This window comes from Trichechus manatus, unplaced genomic scaffold, assembly GCF_000243295.1.
Source record: "Trichechus manatus latirostris isolate Lorelei unplaced genomic scaffold, TriManLat1.0 scaffold00023, whole genome shotgun sequence".
NCBI lineage: Eukaryota > Metazoa > Chordata > Mammalia > Sirenia > Trichechidae > Trichechus > Trichechus manatus.
Window position 1 is genome coordinate 19,178,928 of NW_004443959.1, and position 24,291 is coordinate 19,203,218.

The 24,291-nt window shown below is 38.1% G+C and overlaps 1 protein-coding gene across 1 annotated transcript in view; it reads right to left on the reverse strand.

Moving 5' to 3' along the window:
* SNTG2 (syntrophin gamma 2) overlaps window positions 1-24,291 on the reverse strand; it is a 315,981-nt gene that overhangs the window by 88,526 nt on the left and 203,164 nt on the right. The window contains exon 13 of the mRNA XM_023728305.1: window positions 17,761-17,967. Within this exon, the coding sequence (XP_023584073.1) occupies window positions 17,761-17,967 (207 nt within the window). The remainder of the gene's footprint in view (window positions 1-17,760; window positions 17,968-24,291) is intronic.

The following is a 24,291-nucleotide window of genomic DNA, read 5'->3' on the forward strand; positions in this document are numbered from 1 at the left end:
ACATGCTGTATGCGTGTGTCTGTGTCTGTGTGTGTGTATGCAGAGAAAGGGTAATAGATAAGGTTAAACTTCCGTCTGCATTGCAAGTTAATATCTGTAAATAATGAAATCCTGAACAAAACACTGGCAAATCAGTTCACGAGAGCAATGTATAGAATACTTAAAATTGGAATCTACTCTGTTTAGTGACTTTCATTCTCTACAAAATACAAAGGCAAACCTATTGAGTGGATTGGCTAACAATGACTTCCTTTTTATGAAAATTAAACCTGATTATCTACATACTTATCTTATGCACATACGCATCTTGTATTCTTATACAAATATGGGCTTATTATGGTTGAATACAAAATGCATGTAGCAAAATGACTACAGCATTGTCTTATTCCTTAGAAGATATAATAACTGTGGGATGGACGCTGTGGTGTGCAAAATGATGGCTTTCCAAAGATTAACACTCTAATCCCCAGAAAAAAGGAGCCATGGTGGCACAACGGTTAAGTGCTCTGCTGCTAACCTAAAGGTCAGAGGTTTGAATCCACCAGCTGCTCTGCAAAAGAAAGATGTGGCAGTCTGCTTCCATAACGATTTGCGGCCTTGGAAAACCTACAGGGCAGTTCCGTTCTGTCCTACAGGGTTGTTATGAATCGCAATAGACTTCATGGCGGTGGGTTTGGTGTGGAATCCCCAGATCCTGTGACTGTGTTGCTTTACAGGGCAAAAAAGGCTTTGCAGATATGATTAAGTTAAGAACCCCATTAAGTTAACAAGGAAACTATCCTGGATTATTTAATCTAATCACGTGATTCCTTAGCCATAGAGAAACTTTTTCCACTGTTCTCAGAGAGAAATGTGATGATGGAATATGTGTCAGAAAGATTTGACCATGCTGGTTTTGAAAGGACAAATGATTCAGGCCACAGGCCAAGAAATGTTGGAGGTCTCTAGATTCTCCCCAGAGTTCCCAGAAAGGCACACCAATATCTTGATTTTAGCCTAGTGAGACCTGTGCTGGACTTCTGGCTACAGAACTGTAAGATAATAATCTGTGTTGCATTAAGCCACTGTAATTTGTTACAGCAGCAATAGAAAACTAATGCAGATACTTTAAATGCTTGGTTCATACTTGACTTTAGGCTTCTGGTATAAAAATTTTCTGGGAATCTCAGCATATTCACTACCTTCTTCCAGTCTTAAGACTGGCTGGAAACATACAGTTTTCCCATCCTGATCCATGAACAAGTTGCTTTTTCCTTTTTATTTCATATTCACCCTTTCCAAACAGTTTTACAAGAGCTATTTATTTTGGGTAAATAAATAAAATAGAAGTAAAGATATCACCTTGAGGACTAAGGTGCACTTGAAAGCCAGGGCATTTTCAATTGCCTCATAGGCATGTGAAAGCTGGACAAAGAATAAGGAAGACTGAAGAAGAACTGATGCCCTTGGATTATGGTGTTGGCGAAGAATACTGAATATACTATGGACTGCCAGAAGAACGAACAAATCTGTCTTGGAAGAAGCACAGCCAGAATCCTCCTTATAAGTGAGGATGGCAAAACTTTGTCTCATGTACTTTGGACATGCTATCAGGAGGGACCAGTCCTTGGAGAAAGACATCATGCTTGGTAAAGTAGAGGGTCAGCAAAAAAGAGGAAGACCTTCAAGGAGGTGGACTGACACAGTGGCCGCAACAATGAATTCAAATATAGCAGTGATTGTGAGGACGGTGCAGGACCCGGTGGTGTTTCGTTCTGTTGTACATAGGGTTGCTACGAGTGGAAACTGACTTCAAGGCACCTAACAACATTTACTTTGAGTAGCTATGACTACAATTCAAGTCATAAACAGTCATGTAAAAACATTAGGAGCGGTGGCTGTTGATAAGAAAGATGTTTTTATAGAGATACACAGTCACATCCTCCAAGCTAACATGCCTCCACGAGAGTGAGGGCAGGTGTTAGCTTTATCCTTTCATGCTTTAACTGTTTCAGGACCCAACGATACTTACCATACTCAACAATATGACACTCAGCTATGAGACAAGCAAAACTGAATAAAAAAATCACTAGCAGAGTAAAGTAGTCACTGATGTTAAAGATAAGGGGCAATAGATCTTTCCTGTTAACCTAAACAGATGTTTATGCATCCACCTGCATAGTAGTCGTCTATAACAGCTACTTGTGAACATTTGAGTTGGAATATTCAAAGTAATAATTATAAAATAAAAATGCAAAATATAAATATAAAGTTTATATAATGCCACAATAAACTTTAATAGAGACAAACGCTAATATTACAATAGCGAGCATCAGTTAGACCTTTTGAGAAAGTTTGTAAATGAATGTTTTAAATAACTTTAACTATGGGGTCACTTGTGAATTTACTGAGATTCGTAATTACCTTCATACTACAGAGACTGTTCAAGCAAAATGAATGACAATTTAAAGGAAAAACTCAATTTTAGCATGAATTTAGATGAGGCACTAAAATGATCGTAAGGGTCTCAGGGGTGTCAGTTCTTCGTGGCTCTTTTAAGGAGTGATACAAAGAAGCCAAGATTAATATGCTCATCAGAAGGAATAAAATGGAGCCCGCCAAAGGACAATCACTTCCTAGGTCATTTATGGAATTACTATGCATTTAAGGAAAATAAAATATTTTAAGAGTAATCAACATAAGCCAAACACTTATATTGATGGTTTTAACTTAAAATAAACCTGGCTGACAAACTATATCTGAAAACAACCAGGTAAATTAGAATTGCAATAGGCTTCCTGTACATAGTGAGAACAATCTAAAACTTAATTGTGTAATTAAAGCTGGTGCTTCTGGTAACAAACCAATAATTATCTTTTAATGATCCCATAAATCTATTCTAACCTAAATGATATTTAATATTTCATTTGAATTTCTATTAGATCTTCCTAGAATTTTTTTTTTCTTTTCAAGAGAAACAATAAAACATATTTGTAAGATTCCACATAGTTTACAAAGCCTCACATTCTGGCATCTGGGGTCTTAAAAGCTGGCAAGGGCCATCTAAGATGCATCAATTGGTCCCAACCCACCTGGAGCAAAGGAGAATGAAGAACACCAAAGACACAACGGAAACATTAGCCCAAGAGAAGACAGCACAACTTGTACAAGGAAAGGTCATGGAAGCTCCACAGACACATCCAAACTCACTGAGGGACTGAATTGCCAGGCAGAGGGCTGTGGGGACCATGGTCTTAGGGAACATCTAGCTCAACTGGTATAACATACTTTATAAAGAAAATGTTCTACATTCTACCTTGGTGAGTAGCATCTGGGGTCTTAAAAGCCTGTGAGCAGCCATCTAAGATACTCCACTGGTCTCACCCCTTCAGAAGCAAGGGAGAATGAAGAAAACAAGATACAAGGGAAAGATTAGTCCAAAGGATGAATGGACCATAGCTACCACGGCCTCCATCAGAGTGAATCCAGTACAACTAGATGGTGCCTGGCTACCACCACTGACTGCTCTGACAGGGATCACAACAGAGGGTCCCAGTCACAGCTGGAGAAAAATGTAGAACAAAATTGTAACTCACAAAAAAAGACCAGACTTACTGGCCTGATAGAGACTGGAGAAACCCTGAGAATATGGCCCTCAGACACCCTTTTAGCTCAGTCATGAAGTCACTTCCGAGGTTCACCCTTCACCCAAAGATTAACCCCATAGAGAAAAAAAAGAAGGAGAGAGAGATGAAGTCCTGATACATGCTGTAACAAGGATGAATCTTGAAAATATTATGCTGGGTCAAATACTGTATGATCCCACTTACAGGAAATAGGCAAATGTATAAAGACCAAAGATTTTCAGTGGTTATTAGGGATGAGAAAAGGAGCTCTGCTTGGCGCAGTAGTTATAGCGCTTGGCTGCTAACCAAAAGGTTGGCAGTTCGAACCCACTAGCTGCTCCATGGGAGAAAGATGCGGCAGTCTGCATCTGTAAAGATTTACAGCCTTGCAAGAATGAAGAACACCAAAGACACAAGGAAAGTATTAGCCCAAGAGACAGAAAGGGCCACGTAAACCAGAGATGGCATTAATCTGAGACCAGAAGAACTAGATGGTGCCCAGCTACCACCAATGACTGCCCTCACAGGGAACACAAGAGAGAGTCCCTGATGGAGCAGGAGAAAAGTGGGGTGCAGAACTCAAATTCTAGTAAAAAGACCAGACTTAATGGTTTGACTGAGACTGGCGGGACCGTGGAAGACACGATCCCCGGACTCTGTGTTAGTCCCAAACTAAAACCATTCCCGTGGCCAACTCTTGAGACAAAGATTAGACTAGACTGTGCGACATAAAATGATACTTGTGAAGAGTGTGCTTCTTAGCTCAAGTAGATACATGAGACTAAATGGACAGCTCCTGTCTGGAGGCGAGATGAGAAGGCAGAGAGGGTCCGGAGCTGGTTGAATGGACACGGGAAATCAAGGGTGGAAAGGAGGAGTGTGCTGTCACAGTATAGGGAGAGCAATTAGGGTCACATAACAATGTGTGTATAAATTTTTGTATGAGAGACTAACATGAACTGTAAACTTTCACTTAAAGCACCAAAAAAAAAAAAACACATTCACATTAGTTCTTTTTTTTTTTTTAATAACTCAAACCTAGGATTTCTTAAGAGTTTATCTGGAAAATTGACTTAAGCACTTACGGAAATTGTGTTTTGCATATTTCAATGTGAATGCTTTATAAACATCGATTAATCAAATTTCATAATACCACTCAAAGAGAAATAAGTAAACCAATAATTAGGAAAGTTAAGTGACTTCTTTCTTCAAAGTTATCTTTCCAGTCTCTTACAAACTGAAAAAAATTAAAAAAGTGAGGCAGGGGGAGCGGCAAACATACAGACTCTCTTTTTTCCTTTCTCTCTCTCACATACTGTAGGCACACTCTTTTCTAGTTATGGTTCACTGAAAATATTGTGCATGTTTAATTCTGTGTTACCTGTGATGCCCAGAAAATATTAGCTCTGAAAATCTGCATGACTGCCACCAGCAGAGTGAGAAGAAAAGTCTGGACAAAGTCAGAGACTCTGACTAACAGCTGCGGAAAAGCGTTTAACCTTTCTGAACTGTGAACCCACCCACAGCTTTCTTGTCTGGAAACATCTGAAAAAGTACTCCACAATAGAGTGAACGAAAGAACACTTACCGGTTACATAAAATAATGGAAACCACACTGGGAGACCAGATACAAGCAAAAAGAAACCAGACAATCGAAAGAGCCTACGCACTAAACTTTAATTCTTACACCTCATATTCCTATAAAGACTTGTAAATCCTTACTTGGGTTTTGTTTGCTCTTGTTTTGCAAAATTATAAAAATATGGCAATTGTTTTCTCAGCTGACAGTACAGTAGAAATGGCCATCTAATTTGGAGAAAGAGGTCTTCCAGAGGTAGTAGCAAGAAAAATTAACTGATGCTTTCAGAAAGGATGAGGAGCTAGAAGAATCTCAAAACAAAACAAACAAACAAAAACCCCCAACATAATCAAACACATGGGACCATTTAGCCTCAGGTAACAATCTACTTTACCAGCACCTCACAATACCCGCATATAACCACATGGTGTGATAACTGGTATGTCTGATTAACGTGTTGAGTTGTAAGAAATGAGATGACTCAGCATACTCTGAGTAAGCATATGGATAAATGCATATTACATTTTAAAATTTTTCAGATTTGTTTGAACTGAAAGAAATATACTCCAGCTAGCCAGATTTCCTTTGAGCCTCTGTCTTTTGGACTGTGGCCCTGGTTTCTCTCTGAGGAAGAGACCTGGTTCTCTTTCCCCTTCCGCACTGCACAGGGTCCTGCCATGATAGCACAGCAACATACTGGTGATGCTGACCTTGCGCATCAGTGGCTGCATCATTTCCTGCATCACACGTAAGCCTGAATCACCCAGTGGGTCCAGTGTCTAATAGACTGAGGTGGACCCAGTCTTCAACCCATGTGTTTGCAGCTTCCTTGGCTCTCTCTTCAACTTGAAGAAGAAAACTTAGGAGAAAATCTTAATATCTGGGGTGAAATGATGAGTAGACATGACAGCAAAAACACAACACATAAACAAACAAAAAGGACAAACTGAACCTCATCAAAATTAAAACTCTCCCTTTGAAAATCATGAAGAATGTGCTTCTTTTTATCTGGCTTCTTTCATGTAGCATAGTTCCTTTATGATCCATCCACGCTGTTGAAGTAGTTCATTCTGAGGAACGTTTCTTTGCACAGATGTACCACAACCTGTTAATGATTTATGTGCTGATGGACATTTGGTTTGTTTTCAATGTCTGGTTTTTACAAGAAAGGTTGTTACGTGCATTCTTGTAAAAGTCTAGGTAAAATACCTAGGAGTGGGATGGCTGGATCTTACGGGGGGTTTATGTTTAAATTTAAGAAACTGCCAACATGTTTTGTAAAGTGGTTGTGCCATTTTAAAAACCCTCCTGCAGCATATGAAAATTCCAGTTCCTCCACTTGATATGCTCAGTCTTTCTAATTTTACTCTAATAGTTATGTCGTACTATCTCATTGTTTTAATTTGTACTTCCCTAATTTCAGGTTTTTGGGGATCCTGGGTGGTGTAACAGAGTCCTGGTGGTGCAATGGTTAAAGTGCTCAGCTGCTAACTGAAAGGCTGGCAGTTCAAAACCACCAGTGGCTCCATGAGAAAAAGATGTGGCAGTCTGCTTCTGTAAAGATTACAGTCTTGGAAACCCCATGTGGCAGTTCTACTCTGTCCTATAGGTATCAACTTGATGGCACTGGTTTGGTTTTGGTTTTTTGGGTGGTGCAAGCAATTATCAATTAGTCCCTAAAAAACCAAACCAAACCTATTGCCATTGAGTCAATTCTGACTCATAGCGAATCGGCCCCTAGGTGGCATAAATGGTTAAACTCTTGACTACTAACCAAAGGTTGGTGGTTCGAACCCACCTAGAGACACCTTGAAGGACAGGCCCGGTGACTTACATCCAAAAGATCATAACCTTGAAAGGAAAGTTAACTTGTGATTTTTGTCTGGTAGAGAAGCAATTAGCAACAGACAACCTCAAATCTACAGTTTATGGCCTTGTTGGATTTTAACTCGTTTTATATCTAACTCAGCCATCATATCCTAGTATATCTTTGTCAAACTGCCTGTTTACTCTTAGTTTTTCAAGTGCTCTTTAAACTGAATAACTCATGCTTCCCTCATTAATAAATGAGTTAAATAAAAGCCTTGAACAATGTTCACTTTATATTCACTTGAGGGTCATGATTTTACCCTTTTAAATATCATCCTTATACTACAGTGATAGCTGTTCCAGGTGAGGAAATGAGAAAGTAGAAGTCACATTTTTCCATCTATTCAATGAATGTTGTGTAGAGGACAGACAAACTGATTGCTACATAATCTGGTCTAACTGAATATAACTCTATTGTTGCTATTGTTTGCTGCCATCATGATCTGGTCTAACTGAATATAACTCTATTGTTGCTATTGTTTGCTGCCATCCAGTCAGCCCCCAACTCATGGCAACCCCAAGCACAAAGAGATCAGACTTTTGTGATCCATATTGTTTTGATTTTTGGAAGCAGCTCCCCAGACCTTTCTTCCTAGTCTGTCTTAGTCTGGAAGCTATGCTGAAGTCCCTAGTCCTGACCAAATAACTAGCTCTATTAAACCAGGTTTATTAAGTTACTTTCCTGAGCTTCATCTTATCTAGAAAATGAAGGTTAAAATACCAATGCAGGCTACTGTCCAGTGTAGCATGTACTAAGGAGGAAATGAAAAAACAAAAACAAAAATCAAGATTTGGAACCAAAATACTTATCTTTAAGCTTTCCCTCCACACTCAGGAACCGTGTGAAACTGGGCCAATCATAAGGTCACTGGGCTCCAGTGTTTTCTTTTAGTTATCAAGCACCCCTTAAATGAGTTCTTAGGAAAAGCAGAAACAATAATTTGTGTGAAAATGCTTTGTTAATTGTAAAGGACTATTCCCTAGGTGGTGCAAATAAATGGCTAAATGCTTGACTACTAGCTGAAAGGCTGATGGTTCAAACCCACCCAGAGGCTTCTCAGAAGACAGCCCTGGTGATCTGCTTCTGAAAGGTCACAGCCTTGAAAACCCAATGGAGCACAGTTCTACTCTGCATACACGGGATCACCATGAGTCGGAATTGACTCAATGGCTACTGAAAACAAGAAATGTGATGAAGTTTCTGCCCCTGGATGTGATACATTACATGATAATAGAATAAGATCTTGTAGTTTTCCTCACCCTATTCTAAATATTTGCCTCTAAAAATCAGATTTATATGTTCTTTTCCTTCTTTTTTTTTATTTCTTCACTATAATTTATAAAGTCTTCTTGAAAGTACCTAAAATACTTCATTTGCACCTTCAAAACAAATGTTTGTTAATATTCAAATGCTTTTTTTTTTTTTAACCTGTTCAGGAGGGCAATGAAGCAAAAATGGATTATAATCAGGTGACAGAAAAAAGCTGAGTTAAAAAAAGAGCTCAAATTTGCTTCCAGAGACAAATACTCATAAACACACCACACAGGCCTAATATTCTTGGGCCCTGTTCAAATGTGGATTTGGGAGGAAAAAAAAAAAGAAAACCAGCCATATTCAAGGAGAGGATGATGAAAACCCAAAATCCCACTGCCTGTGTTTACCTCTAATACACAGGCAAGCCTACAAAACATAGGAATGGCAGGTATGGCCCAGACAAAAAGTTAGAACTGGTGAGCTGCTGAGCCACTGTCTGAATTAGTCTTTTGCATATGTATGCGTGAAATATTAGGAAAAACGCTAGGAGGAGACAGGAGAACCTGTTTCCTAATTTCTTATCAAAAAATGATCACATACAATCAGGCCAAATCATAAGACTGATTTAAATCAACTGTTTATATAGAGCCATTTATTATTATTATATTATAAGGTTGGGGAGGGAGCAAGAGTTTAAGGTCGTTTGCATAGTAAATGGAAAAACCACTGCACTAGGAGTTGGAAAATGTTTGCCTTAGCTTCAGCTCCACCTCCAACTGGCCGTGTGATTTTGGGAAACGCACTTCACCTCTCTGGGTTGCAGAGGGAATACATTGGGATCCTAGACTTGCCATGTTTTGGCCTGAGAATGTGGGGAAGCATAAAGTGGGAAAGTCTGCAGGTGCTGGGAGAGCAGAGCTGGCACAGAGAGAAAGGCCTCCATGGTTGGCTCTCTGTACACACTGTGCGAACGACCATTTGGTGGATAGACGCTGATCAATTGTTTAGTGAGCACCTACCACATGCCAGGCTCTGCGAGGGTGCTAAGATTACGGAAATGAATGTAACAAAGAATTCATCTTGAGGAAACTAATACTGAATGGAGATAACAGACATACAAACAGATACGCTCAGAGGAGGGGGGCGTCATTCAGTGAGGATGGCTGTGGAGGACTCTTAGAGGTGCTCACAGTAAGCTGAATCATCGTGGATGATCAGGAATAAACCATGCAGAGGGTCTGAGGAAGAGCAAGCAAACAGTGGGGATGACAGGAAAGGCCAGTGGTGTGGCCTTTGCTGAGATGGAGGATGATGCCTGAAATAGGAAAATGTCACACACAAAGTCGGTGAGGTTGGCAGAAGCCAGACGAACCAATGTCCTGCTCCTCTGCCTATACCAGAAGAAACATTTAATACATATTTAATTTATGCTACATTTTGTTTTTCCATCAAAATTGTAGGCTTGTTAGTCACATCCCTCGGTTTCCATTTTAAAATTCTCTAAATAGAGAGTGATGATTCCATAAGTATATTAACTTATCAAGTCATCAGTTACCTTATTAAAGGAGAAAGCTGAAATTTATCATAATTCATTAAATTTATAAAAATATTACCATAATTTCAGCTTTCTCCTTTGTCAGACTATCTCAATGGATCACATTTCTGAAAAAACTTACTTATATTTGCATGTGTCATATGGCAAACGTTACTGCCAATATTCTAATCAATCTACTCTAATATTAAAAGTTGTTAACTTGTCCAATTCTCTATTCAGCATTTCCCTCTGTAAAAATCCCTGACAAGCAAGCCCCCATTTGAATGCATCTAATAACAGGGGGCCTTACTTTTTCCCAAATTAGTCTATCCTATTTTCAAATAGCTTTAGTGGCCAGAACATTCTTGCCAGTAATGAGTGGCCATGTTTTCCCCTCGTGTTTTATGTCTGGACTTGGTTTGGCTCTCTGTCGTGACAACGTGGTATCTTCCTCAATGATGGAAGAGGTTAAGGAATAGGGGGCATGGTCTCTGAATTCACATCCTTTAACTCAACTAATTTGGGGAAAAAGTCCTCTCTGCTTCTAAACTGAGAGAACTTGAGGCTTGGAATCCACCTGACTTAAAGACAGACTTAATCTAAGCTTTCATGAGTGTGTATTTTTCCCCCGATTCTACCATTACTATCCAAGAGGAGCTGTGGCACCATTCCCCCAAAAAATCAGGGAAGTTATGGGAGAGTGAGTCCTCTAGAAATTCTCCAACTTGCTCCTCAGCCAACCCTTGGCATGCCCTCTCCTGTGGTTCAGCAAAACCAAACCTACTGCCGTCAAGTCGATTCCAACTCATAGTGACCCTATAGGACAGAGTAGAACTGCCCCATAGGGTTTACAAGGAGCGCCTGGTGGATTTGGACTGTCGAACGTTTGGTTAGCAGCCGTAGCTCTTAACCACTTCAGCAGGGTCCAGTAAATGTAAAGAAAAACACATCCCAAACACATCTCCCAGATATAGTGGGTTTTTGATAGTTTCTTACACATTCTCCATCTTCAGGTAATAGTCTGGGATGAATAATTCATGACAAAGTTGAAATCAGATCGATCTCTTACTAGAATGATAATGAGCTCTGGGGAAGCAAAGTGAATCTTGACTGTACAGAATCTTCACAAATAATGGTTATACTCCTTCTACATAATGACTGGTTATATGGACTTGATTTCATTTCTGTTTCATATGGGGCCAAGGAAAATGACCAAATCATTTACACTGGTACATTAATAATCTCTGAGCAGACTTTATAAATCAACTCTAATATATAGTAATGCTTAGATAAAATGCTTGAGACTGTATAAATGTGGACAGATAATTGGTTTCCTTTCCGGTAATTCCCTTTATTTCCAGCTATGTTATGATATCTGTTTTTAACAGCATTAAGACTACTTCCTTGATCAGACATGAGAACAATGATATCAGTATATTTAAAAAAAAAAACTGATTATCTTACTGCGCCTCAATTCTCACTGCTTTGGGCTACAAGTTCCAATAGTATAGGAGATTGAGATTCATCTCTAGAAACTTAATAATTGAAACAAAATATTTTCCAGATATGATAAATTCATTTAAGATTGATTTATTTTACTTTATCTTCAGAGAATAGGGAGTGGAGAAAAAAATATCCAGTTTGGAGAAGGTTTTTTTTTTTTTTTTTAATAGTCAATCAAGTTTCTACTGAAGGTGTTCCACATACTATTTTATACCAGTGGTTCTCAGCCCTGGCTGTACGTTAGAATCATCTGGCGGCTTGTAGAAAAAAATACAGTGATGCCTGAGCCCCACAGAGAATATCTGTGGGTGAGTTCCAGACTCAATATTTTAAAAAATATTAATTTAGATGAGCAGTGGAGCGTGAGAACTGCTGATTCAGACAAAGCTTTATTGTTTGGTTCTGTACATTGGAATGCATTACTTACTATTGGTCATTGAGCTGTTTAAATCTAAACATATGTATCCATTTTTTAAATAAATTTCTCAATAAATCTCTTAATATATTGGAAGTATTCTGTATATATGTAGAACAGGATATCACCCACCCATCCATCCATCCATTCATCTACCCACCCATTTGGTGTCACTAGGGTTGGTGCCACTCAGTGCATTAAATCATGGTGTCACCCCCTCCCCCATGGACCTCCTCCCATAGCAGGCCATACAGAATCCTTAGTAATGTTTTTTTGTACTAATGTTACTTGTAAATCATAATTTCCGTATATGGCTCCTTTTCATTTAATTGCCTCTTTATTCTCAAGAAAGTTATTGATACAGATTCACAAATACTAGTTACCACAATAATATTGTACCTAAAACACCAGAAAATTTGACAAAATCACACTATAAAAACACCAACAGCAATGAAAACAGTGCATGCTTGTAGTGCCTGCCTACAAAACCAGGAGATTTGAAGCATCATTGTAATGAGGTAATAATGGCAGCTTTGACTGGAGCGCATTAGAAGGTTCAAAAAGTAAATTAGCACTGAGTTTTAGCCTTGCAGGTATATTGATACATATAAGCTGGGCTTACAAAAAATGTTCTTGTTGTTATATCTAACTACAGGTATATTTTTATAAAAAATAATAAATTTCTGCTGAAACTGCACAGAAGTATTATAGACAGTCATTCTGGTGTCAGCCAAATTGATAGTGGCACTGGTGTGGTCCACACCACTCACACTCCCCTAGTGACGCCTGTGCACCCATTCATTCATGTAGCAAACACTTTTTAAAATTTCCTACTAAAATTTAGAAAAAAAAACCCACATGAATAATTCATAATGCTTGAAGAACAAGAGAAGTATCTGTGACCAGTGTTGGAACTGGAAATACAGAAACTCTATTTTTGCATTTGGATCTTGCATGGTATATGTTTTAATAGTCTATGAAGACCAAGCAGATGTCCATTTATTCAAGTGTTCTTTTGTGTCCTTCAGAATGTTTCTTATTGAATTTTTATTTAGGTACTGTAGAGGACACTGTTGTCTGTATGGTCTACACCCATCTCCTACTTTTTCTTTTCTAACGGAACTCCAATTTTATTTATGCATCCATACCTCCTTTACACTGCTTTAGGGGAAGCCGACTTCATCCTGTCCTAGAAATCGACTTTGGTTAGCAAAAACCAAAACCTATCAACAGATGACATTTCTTTGACAAATATTTTGGTCTGATGAGTTCCTCCTCGAAGCTGACAAAGGCAGACTGAAGGAATGAGCCTACGTTCAATGGCTAGAGGAGAGGTTACTTCTTCGAACATTAAGAAGAACGGATGTTGCTTCAGTTGCTTCTGCAGATATCCTAGCACCATGAAAGGAGCCATCCTAAGGAAAAACTCAGTCTCGAAGCCCAGCAGGATACAGATGGGGGAAGAGCTGCTGTATCTGCTGGAAATCTTGTTATGTAAAATAACAACATTCCTTATTGTCTAAGGTAGTGTAAGTCAAGAGATGTCTGTCACCTGTAGCCAAAGGCATACTATCTGATACAGATATTTTATAATTTTTGCTGTTATTTACTAAAGAGATTTTAAGATTTCTAAAAGGATATTGCTGGTAAAACACAAATTTAGATGAATTGATGTGAAAATAATGTTCAATGATTTTCACATTGCAGAGCAGTATGCATATGTGACATATATATTTTTAAGAAAAAAGAAAAAAAGCTAGAATATGTATAAAAATAGTTTGAAGAATATACAGCGTATTATTGACATTTGTACCTGAGCTTACCAGAAGTTGATGGAGAAGGTAGAATCATAAGCGCTTTTATTCTCTATATTACAGATATACCTGCTATTTGAATTTTTGGTAACTTTGTTTAATTTTTGTAATGTATAATCATTGCAAATTTAGAATTTTTCTGTAAAATTTACTCCAATTAAAATTCATTGAGAAATTACTGTGAAGAAATGTGCCATGAGTTTAAATTGAGAGCTACTGAAGAGTGCAGGGATTATCTTTCAGAAATCCTTATAGAAAACTAATAAATAAGCTAATATATGCAGGAAAACAGTCACCCCACAGCCTGCTACACTTAGTAAAGAAGAATCATTATTATCAAAATTTGTTGTTGTGCTGTCGGGTGGATTCCAACTCATAGTGACACTATAGAGCACAGCCGAGCTGCCCCACGGGTTGCCTAGGTGATGATCTTTAGAGGCAATCAACACCCATGGAAGCAGCAGTCAAGAAATCAAATGACTTATTATATTGGGCAAATCTGCTCCAAAAGACCTCTTCAGAGTGTTGAAAAGCAAAGATGTGACTTTGAGGACTAAGGTGCGCCTGATCCAAGCCATGGTATTTTGAATAGCCTCATATACCTGCAAAAGCTGGGCAATGAATAAGGAAGACCAAAGAAGAATTGATTTCTTTGAATTATGGTGTATACTATGGACTGCTAGAAGAATGAACAAATCTGTCTTGAAACAAATACAGCCAGAATGTTTTTTAGAAGCAAGGATGGCTAGACTTCACCTTAGGTACACTGGACATGTTATCAGGAGGGACCAGTCCCTTGAGAAGAACATCATGCTTGGTAAGGTAGAGGGTTAGCGAAAAAGAAGAAGACCCTCAAGGAGATGGTCTGACACAGTGGCTCCAACAATGGGCTCAAACACAAGAACGGTTATGAGGATGGCGCAGGACTGGGCAGTGTTTCCTTCTGTTGTACATAGGGTCACTATGTGTCAGTATCGACTTGATGGCACCTAACAACAATAATCTTTACTGGAGCAGATCGCCAATTATTTTCTCCCCAGAGCCTCTGATGGGTTCAAACTGCTGACCTTTCAGTTAACAGCCAAGAGCTTAACCACTGTGCCCCCAGGGCTCGTTATAATCAAAATTATAAACCTTTAAATCTTGTTAAAGACTTTAAATTGTGAACCTTGGGTTGAGAAAAATCAGGCTAAGGAAAAGCTACTGGGAAAAAAGCAGTGATAGAGATAGAAGATAGAGAAAATACAGTCATACTAACTGCTCAAGAATACTAGCATTTATCGAGTGCCTGAAGTATGCCAGGAACTGTTCTAGATGTACTCACATACTCTATTTCATTTTTGTTTGTTTGTTTGTTCCATGGGAGGCAGCATGTTTTAGTAAAAAGAACATGACTCTGGAGAGAGAAATTCTTAGGGAAGATTTAGCTCTTCCCTAAGAAGCACTTAGCTCTTCTGAACTTTAGTTTTCTTATTTAATGAAATGAAAGAAGAAAACCAACAATTCGATATCAGGTATATATTAAAAATAAATACATAACATATGTAAGATGCATACAGCCTGGTGTAGAGTATGGATTAAAAATTAGTATAATTTTTATAACTATTCTATGATGTGTATATATAATCCTTAATTTGCAGATTGAGTAATGGAGTATTTGAGAAATATTTTGTCTAAGTTGATGGAGAGAGAATGATTCTAATGTACATCCTCTTTCTTTTTACTGCCTAAATCTAGATAACCAAGAAATTACAGATGGATTTCCCGGCAATTTGGAGTCACTGGGTGGTGCAGAAGGCCTGGACTATTGAAATTGCTTTCTCAAAAATTCACCTGGGCACATTTCTGTCTCCAATGTTCTAATTTAAATTTCAGATCTTTCATTCAGTGGACGACTCTATCATTAGCCTCATTTTTCGATTCTCCCTACTTAGATGCCTCTTCCCTCCTTTCCACCTGCCCAAAATACCAATGATTTTTAAAAGGGATTAGGCAAAAATGTTACTTTAAGGATGAAGCTGCGCCTGACCCCAGCCATGGTATTTTCAATTGCCTCCTATGCACATGAAAGCTGGACAATGAATAAGGAAGACCGAAGAAGAACTGATGTCTTTGAATTATGCTGTTGGCAAAGAACACCGAATATACCATGGACTGCCAGAAGAATGAACAAATCTGTCTTGGAAGAAGTACAACCATATGCTCCTTAGAAGCAAGGATGGCAAGAGTTCGTCTCACATACTTTGGACATGTTATCAGGAAGGACCAGTTCCTTGAGAAGGACATCACGCTTGATCAAGTAGAGGGTCATCAGAAAAAGAGGAAGACCCTCAATGAGACGGATTGACACAGTGACAGCAACAATGGGCTCAAATATAGTAACGATTGTGAGGATGGTGCAGGAACGGCCAGTGTTTTGTTCTGTTGTGCGCAGGGTCGCTATGAGTCAGGACAGACACGGCAACACCTACCAACAACAAAGACTTCCTCTAGAAAAGATTTCTTCACTGTTAAAGTGCCAATCCCTCGTTTTTTATTTTTGAACAAAAGGGCAGAGCATAAGGAAGGACTGCTTGGGGAATTTACTTTTAAGGGAGAAGTTCCACTCTTAAAGAATGACAGGTAAACTTTTATCCATCTAGGATGATTCAGACACTCGTTTTGTTATGTCCCAGTAATGGATGAAATTACCTGTCAGCTTCCTTCCAGCTCTAGGATATTATGATTTATCTTATTCAGGATATGTTCTCCTACTTGCCCGCCATCTTCCTTTAAACATGACTTAAATATCACTCAACTATGCTCTGTCAGGCAGCACAAACTGGAAAAATACACAGAGTAACACCATGGCCCCTGTATACCAACCAATGTATATGAAGAATTCTTCCTATTTCTCTATTTTCTATATAAAAACATAATGATTATTGCTGTAATCTAATATACATATATATACACAAAAAGTTCACCTCATCCAGGAAGTATTCTTTCACTTTGTCTTCTAATAACTTAAACTTTCTGTGTTCACAATTTCTAAGTGGAGAAAAATCATTACATATTTGAATAAGCCCCTGAGATGGGATTCCATATTTAGTACTTTTCTTTCCAACACTTCATCTGCAGTGGCTGAATGAATTGGATGCCTCAAATATAAAGGTTATGATAAGCACTGGGAATCAATTTTAATTCCAGTTAATAATACTCAACTGATGGAGAAAATGTCAGGGGCCTGGGAAGAAACCAACAATTGGCTTCCATGAGAAGCTGAGTATAACCTCATTCTGCAGAGGAATAGACTTCAGTGAACATTTGATAGTTAAAGGGATGCCTCCTGCTCTGTAAGGACACCTCACGTCAAGGAGCCCTTATACATTTTAACAACCTGAAGGAGAGATAAATGATAATTCAGAACATTTCACTTCCAAAAAAAATTTTTTTTTTTTTCCCAAATAAATTAGCTGTCATCAGTTAGTAACTCGCTCTTAAAGTTCACAGCTATCAGGGCTCGGCCAGGAATGAAACCAGAACTTTTGTGCGGAACTGAATTTCCTCTTTGATACACTTGTTTCATTTAATTTTTTTTTTTGTCATTCTTATTTCTAGCATACATATCCTCTTTGAAGAATATACTATTTAAAATAATGAGGATAATACATTCTTCCTTATCCAGCTAATATACATTCAAATTTGTAAGTGATTTATTTGCTGTTGACAAGAAGGGAAAAGGCATTCAGATGCATGGGCTGTTTTACATTTTCTTTCGAACCATTAAGTTTGAGAGGAAGAGACATTAAATGCATTAAAATATTACAAACATCCAAGTAACCACTACATTTTTTGTTTATTTGTTTGTTTTGTCTCCTATAAACACAGCCTATGAGAAGTTTCATGATGTATACACCTATATTAGGAATATATCACTGTAAAATATGTTAAGTCCCTAACTGGAGTGTTTTAGTTCTTTTAATCACGGTAAATATAAATGCAGATACAAAATAATCTGTCTTATTTTTCCCCTATAATAGCTGAGCAGGAAGATCATTTTGAACACGGTGACTCAGATAAAAAATGCTCAACCTGTAAAGACTGATTTTTTCTGAAATAAACTGTTATACTAGTCTAATTACTGTATTTTAGATATCACCAGTAAGTTTTTATTGGAAAAAAAAAACACTCTGAATTAACTTACCCCAGTTCTTTGAACTTCCATGAAAGTAGCTCTTTGGAACGACCTCTCCCAGACAGCTAGCTCACTCCCAAGTTCTACGTTAAACAAATGACTCTTCCCATGGCCAACCATGACACTGAAGCAATATGGCCTCTGGTCCTCCAGATCGAAGTCTTGAAGACCCAGATATAAGTTTGCTTGTAACCAGCAGTCGTCAGCAAGCCAGAACTGAAAAACACAGCATGAATTAAAGATATATTAGAGTTGGAACACAGTTCAGGGACTGAGGAGACCAACCTCTCCATTTTACAGGGGTCACTACCAGGAGGCAAGTAGACAGATGGCATTTCTGTGTAGGCTGCTGAACAGGGCGTTGTGTGGTATCCTTTTAGTCATATTAGTCATACACTTAAAGGCAAATTCAGGGGCACGGTGTCATAGTGGTCCATAACCCCCCCAAAAAAGATGAAAAACTCATTGCCTTTGAGTTGATTTCGCTTCATCACAACCCTACAAGACAGAGAAGAACCGCCGCACGGCACTTCCAAGGCTGTAATCTTGACGGAAGCAGGCTGCCACATCTCTCTACGACGGAGTGGCTGGTGGGTTCGAACTGCTGACCTTTCGGCTAGCAGCTGAGCGCCTAACCACTGCACCACCAGTGGTACACAGGTGGTTGTAAATGGGCCCGTAGATATTTGGAAATCACTCTAATTATCTGTGTCTTTCACTTCAAATGCTGTTAATCGCAGCTTTATTGCTATGTTTAACTTTAAACATAAAGAGAAAAATCTTGAGCAAACAGCTTATGTTCAGCATAAAACCAGCAAACACCGAAAACACCACACATGACAACAGAACATCTTCCCGACGCCTGGGAGTTCCTACAGTGTCATTCAGCTCTTCCTCGCCTCCTATGTTTGTTTCCTGAAACAAAGGACATCATGCTCTGAATATCTCTGAAGATACTCAGTTATCCATGATTCAAATATGTTCCCCAAAGGTACTGACCAAAACAGAATACGTATTTTAGAAATATTTTTAAAGGCAATGGTTAAAATGAACAAAAGTTGTTCCACTTCTGGGTACTAATTTAACCAGAAAGTATAAAGTAACCACAGCATGGCTATTAATCACAGATTTGCCTTGTGAATTATTACGGCAAGGTTTAATCTGTGAACACTGCAGTGAACAAAGCTTCCAGTGATTTCTCACCACTTACTTTGCCTTGGTCTTTTACAAACTCATGTACATAGCAGCCCACTTGTCTCAAAGATGTTGTTTTTAGCTGCTGTGGAGTGAGCTCCCGACATATGGCAACTGCATGCACAATGGAACAAAAGATTGGCCGCTCCTGTGCCATCCCCATGATTGCTTAGGGATTGGACTATGGTGATTCATAGGGCTTTCACTGGCTAATTTTTGGAAGTAGATAGCCAGGTCTTTCTTGCTAGTCCATCTCAGTCGGGAAGCTCCACAGAAAAATGTTCAGCATCATAGCAACAGGCAAGCCTTTACTGACCGATGGTGTCTGCGCAGGAGGTGCACTGGCTGGAAATCGAACAGGGTCTCCCATGAGGAAGGAGAGAATTCTACCACTGAAAAACCGATGTGCCCATCTCTATGTTGTTGTTGTTGTTATTTTGTTAGGTGCTGTCAAGTCACTTCGGACTCATAGAGACCCTATGTACAACAGAACAAAACACTGCCGGTCCTGTGCCATCCTCACAGTTATTGCTATGTTTGAGCTCACTGTGTCAATCCACTTCACTGAGGGTCTTCCTCTTTTTCACTGATGCTGTACTTTATCAAGCAAGATGTCCTTCTCCAGAGACTGGTCCCTGATAACATGTCCAAAGTACTTGAGACATGTCTCGTCATCCTTGCTTCTATGGAGCATTCTGGCTGTACTTCTTCCAAGACTGATTTGTTTGCTCTTCTGGAAGTCCATGGTATATTCAATATTCTTCACCAACACCATAATTCAAATGCTGGGTCTCAAGGTCAGGTATAGCAAAGACTTTATGTTCTCAGTTGAGTCGGCAGTATTAGGACAATGGTGTGGAAACGTGATAGAAGCAGAATCAGTACCTGGTTGATCTTTCTCTGTCTCTCTTTCTGTATCTGTCTCTCATCTACTGACTCACTTCAGTCTTCAGATCATTCAGATCACTCACTCATTCAAACATTCCACAAATGTATACTGAAGAGCTTATACCAGGTATTGCACTGGGACACTGTGATTCAGCAGCAATTTTGTTTGCACACAGTCGTCCCCACAGTGAAAGGAAAAGAGGGCAGACACCTCTGCCAAGGTTCCTGAATGACCTGAGCAATAGTGATGTTTACTTTCAGTTCAGCATATTGTAGCAGAAAGGAATGGAAAGCCGTCCACATGTTGGGTCTTCATATTATGATTTTGAGACATTTTGTTTAACTTGTGTCATCCAACCAAGCCACTACACCTCATTCACACTTATATTAAAGGGTTACTCCAAAAATCCGTACCAATTTGCAGTTGACTAAAGGATTTTATTTGAAATATGCTTACTTATGCTTTGTAGCTACACGTTTTTACAAGCTGTATAAATGACTACTGTTGGGTCTCAGGTAGACTCTCCAAAGGGCTCTTCTCTGTGATTCCTCCATGCTTCTCATCCAGTGTGTCACACATTTATTCTTGAATATTTTGCCTATCTCTTAATCTAGCTATTTTGGATATAGCCCCCTACTGCCTTATGGTGTGTGTGTGTGTGATGGTGTGTGTGTTTGTGATGTATACTTTCCTGATCCTAAATGTACCTTGAGTACAGAGACTGTATCTTAATTTTGGAGCCTGCAGGTCCTTATCACACTGGATGAACAGTAATTATTTAATAAACATGGTTGTATGTCCCAAACCTAGAGAGTCAGGATCGACTCAATGGCAATGGGTTTGGTTTTTTGGCTTAGTCATTGATCTAACTTTTCAGAAATTATTTCACTTGCTTTTTTCTTCAAAAAATAAAACCATAGTCTAATCTGTTTTATTTAAATGTCAACAGTTGATAACAAAGAAGAACTAATAGTAGATGTGTATGAGTGATGAATATAGGTTGAATAACTATTTTCTATCAGCAGTTATAGTTGGAGAGTTGTATATTTGAACAGAAGGAAAGCAGGTTTTGAAGTCAGATAGGCAAGACCTGAGACCTTTCTTTGCCCATTATTAGCTATTTGAGCTTGAACGATTTGCTTCGTCTCTCTGAGCCCTAATTTTTGGACTCTAAAATTGAGTTATAATAAAAAGAACTGTCATGAACTTTAAATGATGGCAAAGATAAAGCATATGGCATATGCATGGTTAACTAATATTAGTTTATCATCTATTCCCATACAACAAACAAGCATAGTATTTATGGCCATGTTGAGCCATGGTATGTAATTAAATCTGATATCTAATATTCAGCTAACTAGCTTTCTCAGAAAATAATCTATCATATTACCTAACTACAATATTTTCAGCTGACCTCACTGCTAAAGCATGTCCTCTATCAACCCGAGGCCCTATGAATATAGAAACCACCTATGTTCAATTTCAGTGGGGTGAGGCGGAAGAAGAGGCTATATTTAAAAATTAGCTTGATTTTTTGTCCCTACTTACGTTTATTATGAAATAATTACAGCAATAATAAAGGAAATTTCAAAGAGAAGTAATTCTATTACTACTACCTTTTTGTTATATGATTAATTTTTTATATTCCCTTCTTTGCAATGTCCATTTGTATACAGAATTTTGTAAATGAGTAATATGAGTGTAACAAGTACTTAAAATGTATTAGATTTTGAAATATTTCTCAGTGGACTTTTGACAATTCTTCAAATATTCACTAAAAGAATATGTTATTAAACATTTTCAGGCACATAGCTTTTTGATTCTTTTGAATGAGATTACTTGATCAAAGAGACAGAACTTTTTATGACTCTTAATTTGAACTGGCAAATCAGTATGCAAAGTTTTATATTCAACAGCAAGTAGTCAGAATCAAAAAATAGTTTTTGAACAACCTGAGAATTCCCATGAAAGAACTCTGAAGAATTTCACAGACATGATGATGTTATCTAAACTCAAACTATTTAGCCTCACAAAAATAATGTTGTAAAGGCTATATAAATGAAATTAATCATTTTTATACAGCTCATTTCCCTAGATACTTCCTGTAGTTCTTTTTTGAAGCAATAACTCCGTTCTTGTGGATTGGAACGTGTCAATATGAGTCAAGAACCAGAGCACTTAAAAAATTAAAAGTGAATGTCTTACTGTAAATAGTCAAAAACTGACTTTGGGAAAATCATTTTGTAACTCTTACCCTCAGTGTTCTAATTATACAAGAAAAACTACTTCAAAGATTGCTGGAGGACGTTATAAAACTCAGACAGATTCACAGAACACCGATGTTTCTAACAAGTGAAAAAGAACAGGATTTAAGATGAGCTTTGAAGTCAAGCAGAGCTGGATCCCACTCCTGCCTGCCAACGAGGCTTCTGGAAGTTACTTGCCCTCTTTGTGCTTGGGAGTTCTTAGTATAAAATGGAGACAGTAAGGATTAAGTCTAAGGGTAGTGAGAGGATTAAGTGAGGTAATGCAAACGAGGTGCTTAGGATAGTTTCAGACTAAGCACTCCCAGTGATTAAGCCCTTGGCTGTTACCAAGAGGTCAGTGGTTTGAATCCATCAGCTGCTTCCCAGGAAGAAGACACAGCAGTCTGTTTCCATAAAGATTAGTCTTGGAAACCCTATGGGGCAGTTCTATTCTGTCCTACAGGGTCACTATGAGTCAGGGTCGACTAAACAGCAACAAGTTTGGGTTTTTTTAATTTTAATTTTATTTTAGTGCCTCTGAGGAGTCCTGGTTGTGCAGTGGTTAAGTGCTGGCTACTAACCAAAAGATTAGTGGTTCAAACCCATCAGCCACTTTGTGACAGAAAGATGTGGCAATCTGCTTCCATAAAAATTTACAGTCTTGGAAGCCCTATGGGGCAGTTCTGCTCTGTCCTTTAGGGTCACTATGAGTTGGAATTGATTTGACACAACTTGTTTTTTTGGTATGGTTATCACAAGCAGCCCAGATGAAGCAATGGTTAAGCTCTTGGCTGCTAACTGGAAGGCTGTCAGTTTGAACCCACCAGCAGCCCAGTGGAAGAAAAGACCTGGTGACCTGCTCTTGTAAAGACATCAGCCTAGGAAACCCTATGGGAAAGTTCTACTCTGTACTAGAGGGTCATTATGAGTTGGAATTGACTTGATGGCACACAACAACGCAATGTTATTATCACAATCCTCTGCCAGACATATTAGCAAATTTAATTACCTCCAACTTTCTAAACAGTATTTTTTTAGGTTGAGAGAAAATAGGATCATATAGGATATTCCTCCTGTTAAATGGTGTTTTCTTACAGACTACGTAGTGGCTATTTATAATTTAAGTCATGACTGCAATCAAGACACTGATTAATGCAATTTTCTTATCTATTTCATGGTGCGTGTTGGAATACGGAACACATCATTTTAGTAGCTGGAAGAACTCATTTTCAGAGACGAGAAAAAATCATAGAAAAACAAAATTACAACTCTAAAATTTGATTTCTGGCCTAAATATTGGTGATTATACTTTGAAATGGTGATGATGAAAACAAATCAGAAAAATTATTCCATACAAAATAGTGTTCCTTTGTATGACAATCATACACTTATTTTCATTTTTGCAAAATGAATTACATGCATATAGATAATTTTAAGTTCATATGTGCTAAACAATCAATATCAACAATGAAAGTGGGGCAAAAAAAGGAGCTACCATTTGGTAAGATCATTATTTTAAGGCTTACAAATTCAACTCACAGAATTCAATCTCCTTTTTAAAAATGTTGAATGCTGTATACATTTTTAAAATTATTATTCCTATATTGACTTTAATATCTTTGCTGTAGCCACTCTCCTGGCTATTTCCATGATTTCATAATCATTTCATAGCATATGTATTAATTAAAATTTTTTTTTTCAATCTGCCTGGGAAAATAAGGGTGAAGGGTAAAAAAGAGGTGACTCTCTATACTTCACTGTGGCCCTGGTGGTGAAGTGCTTAAGAGCTTAGGCTGCTAACCAGAAGGTCAGCAGTTCAAATCCACCAGCCACTCCCAGGAAACCCTACGGGGCAGTTCTACTCTGTCCTATAGGGTCACTATGAGTCGGAATCAACTTGACAGCAATGGGTTTGGTTTTTTTTCATTCTATAGCTTATTAATGAAGCATATATAAAAAATACAACAATCCTTCAACGATATCTCAATACCAAAAGAGCATGTATTAAAAGAATAATCATATAAACAAGATGGCAAAAAAAAAAAAAAAGTCCAAATGGGGTAAAAAAGCCTGTGCAAAATTTAAAAAAAAAAAATTTTTTTTCAGGAATTTCTTTGAATGAAATTCTATACATATCATATAATACCATGAGATCCTTTTAAACCTAATTTTTATATTTTGTCATTTTGAAAACAAAGCATCATGTTATAG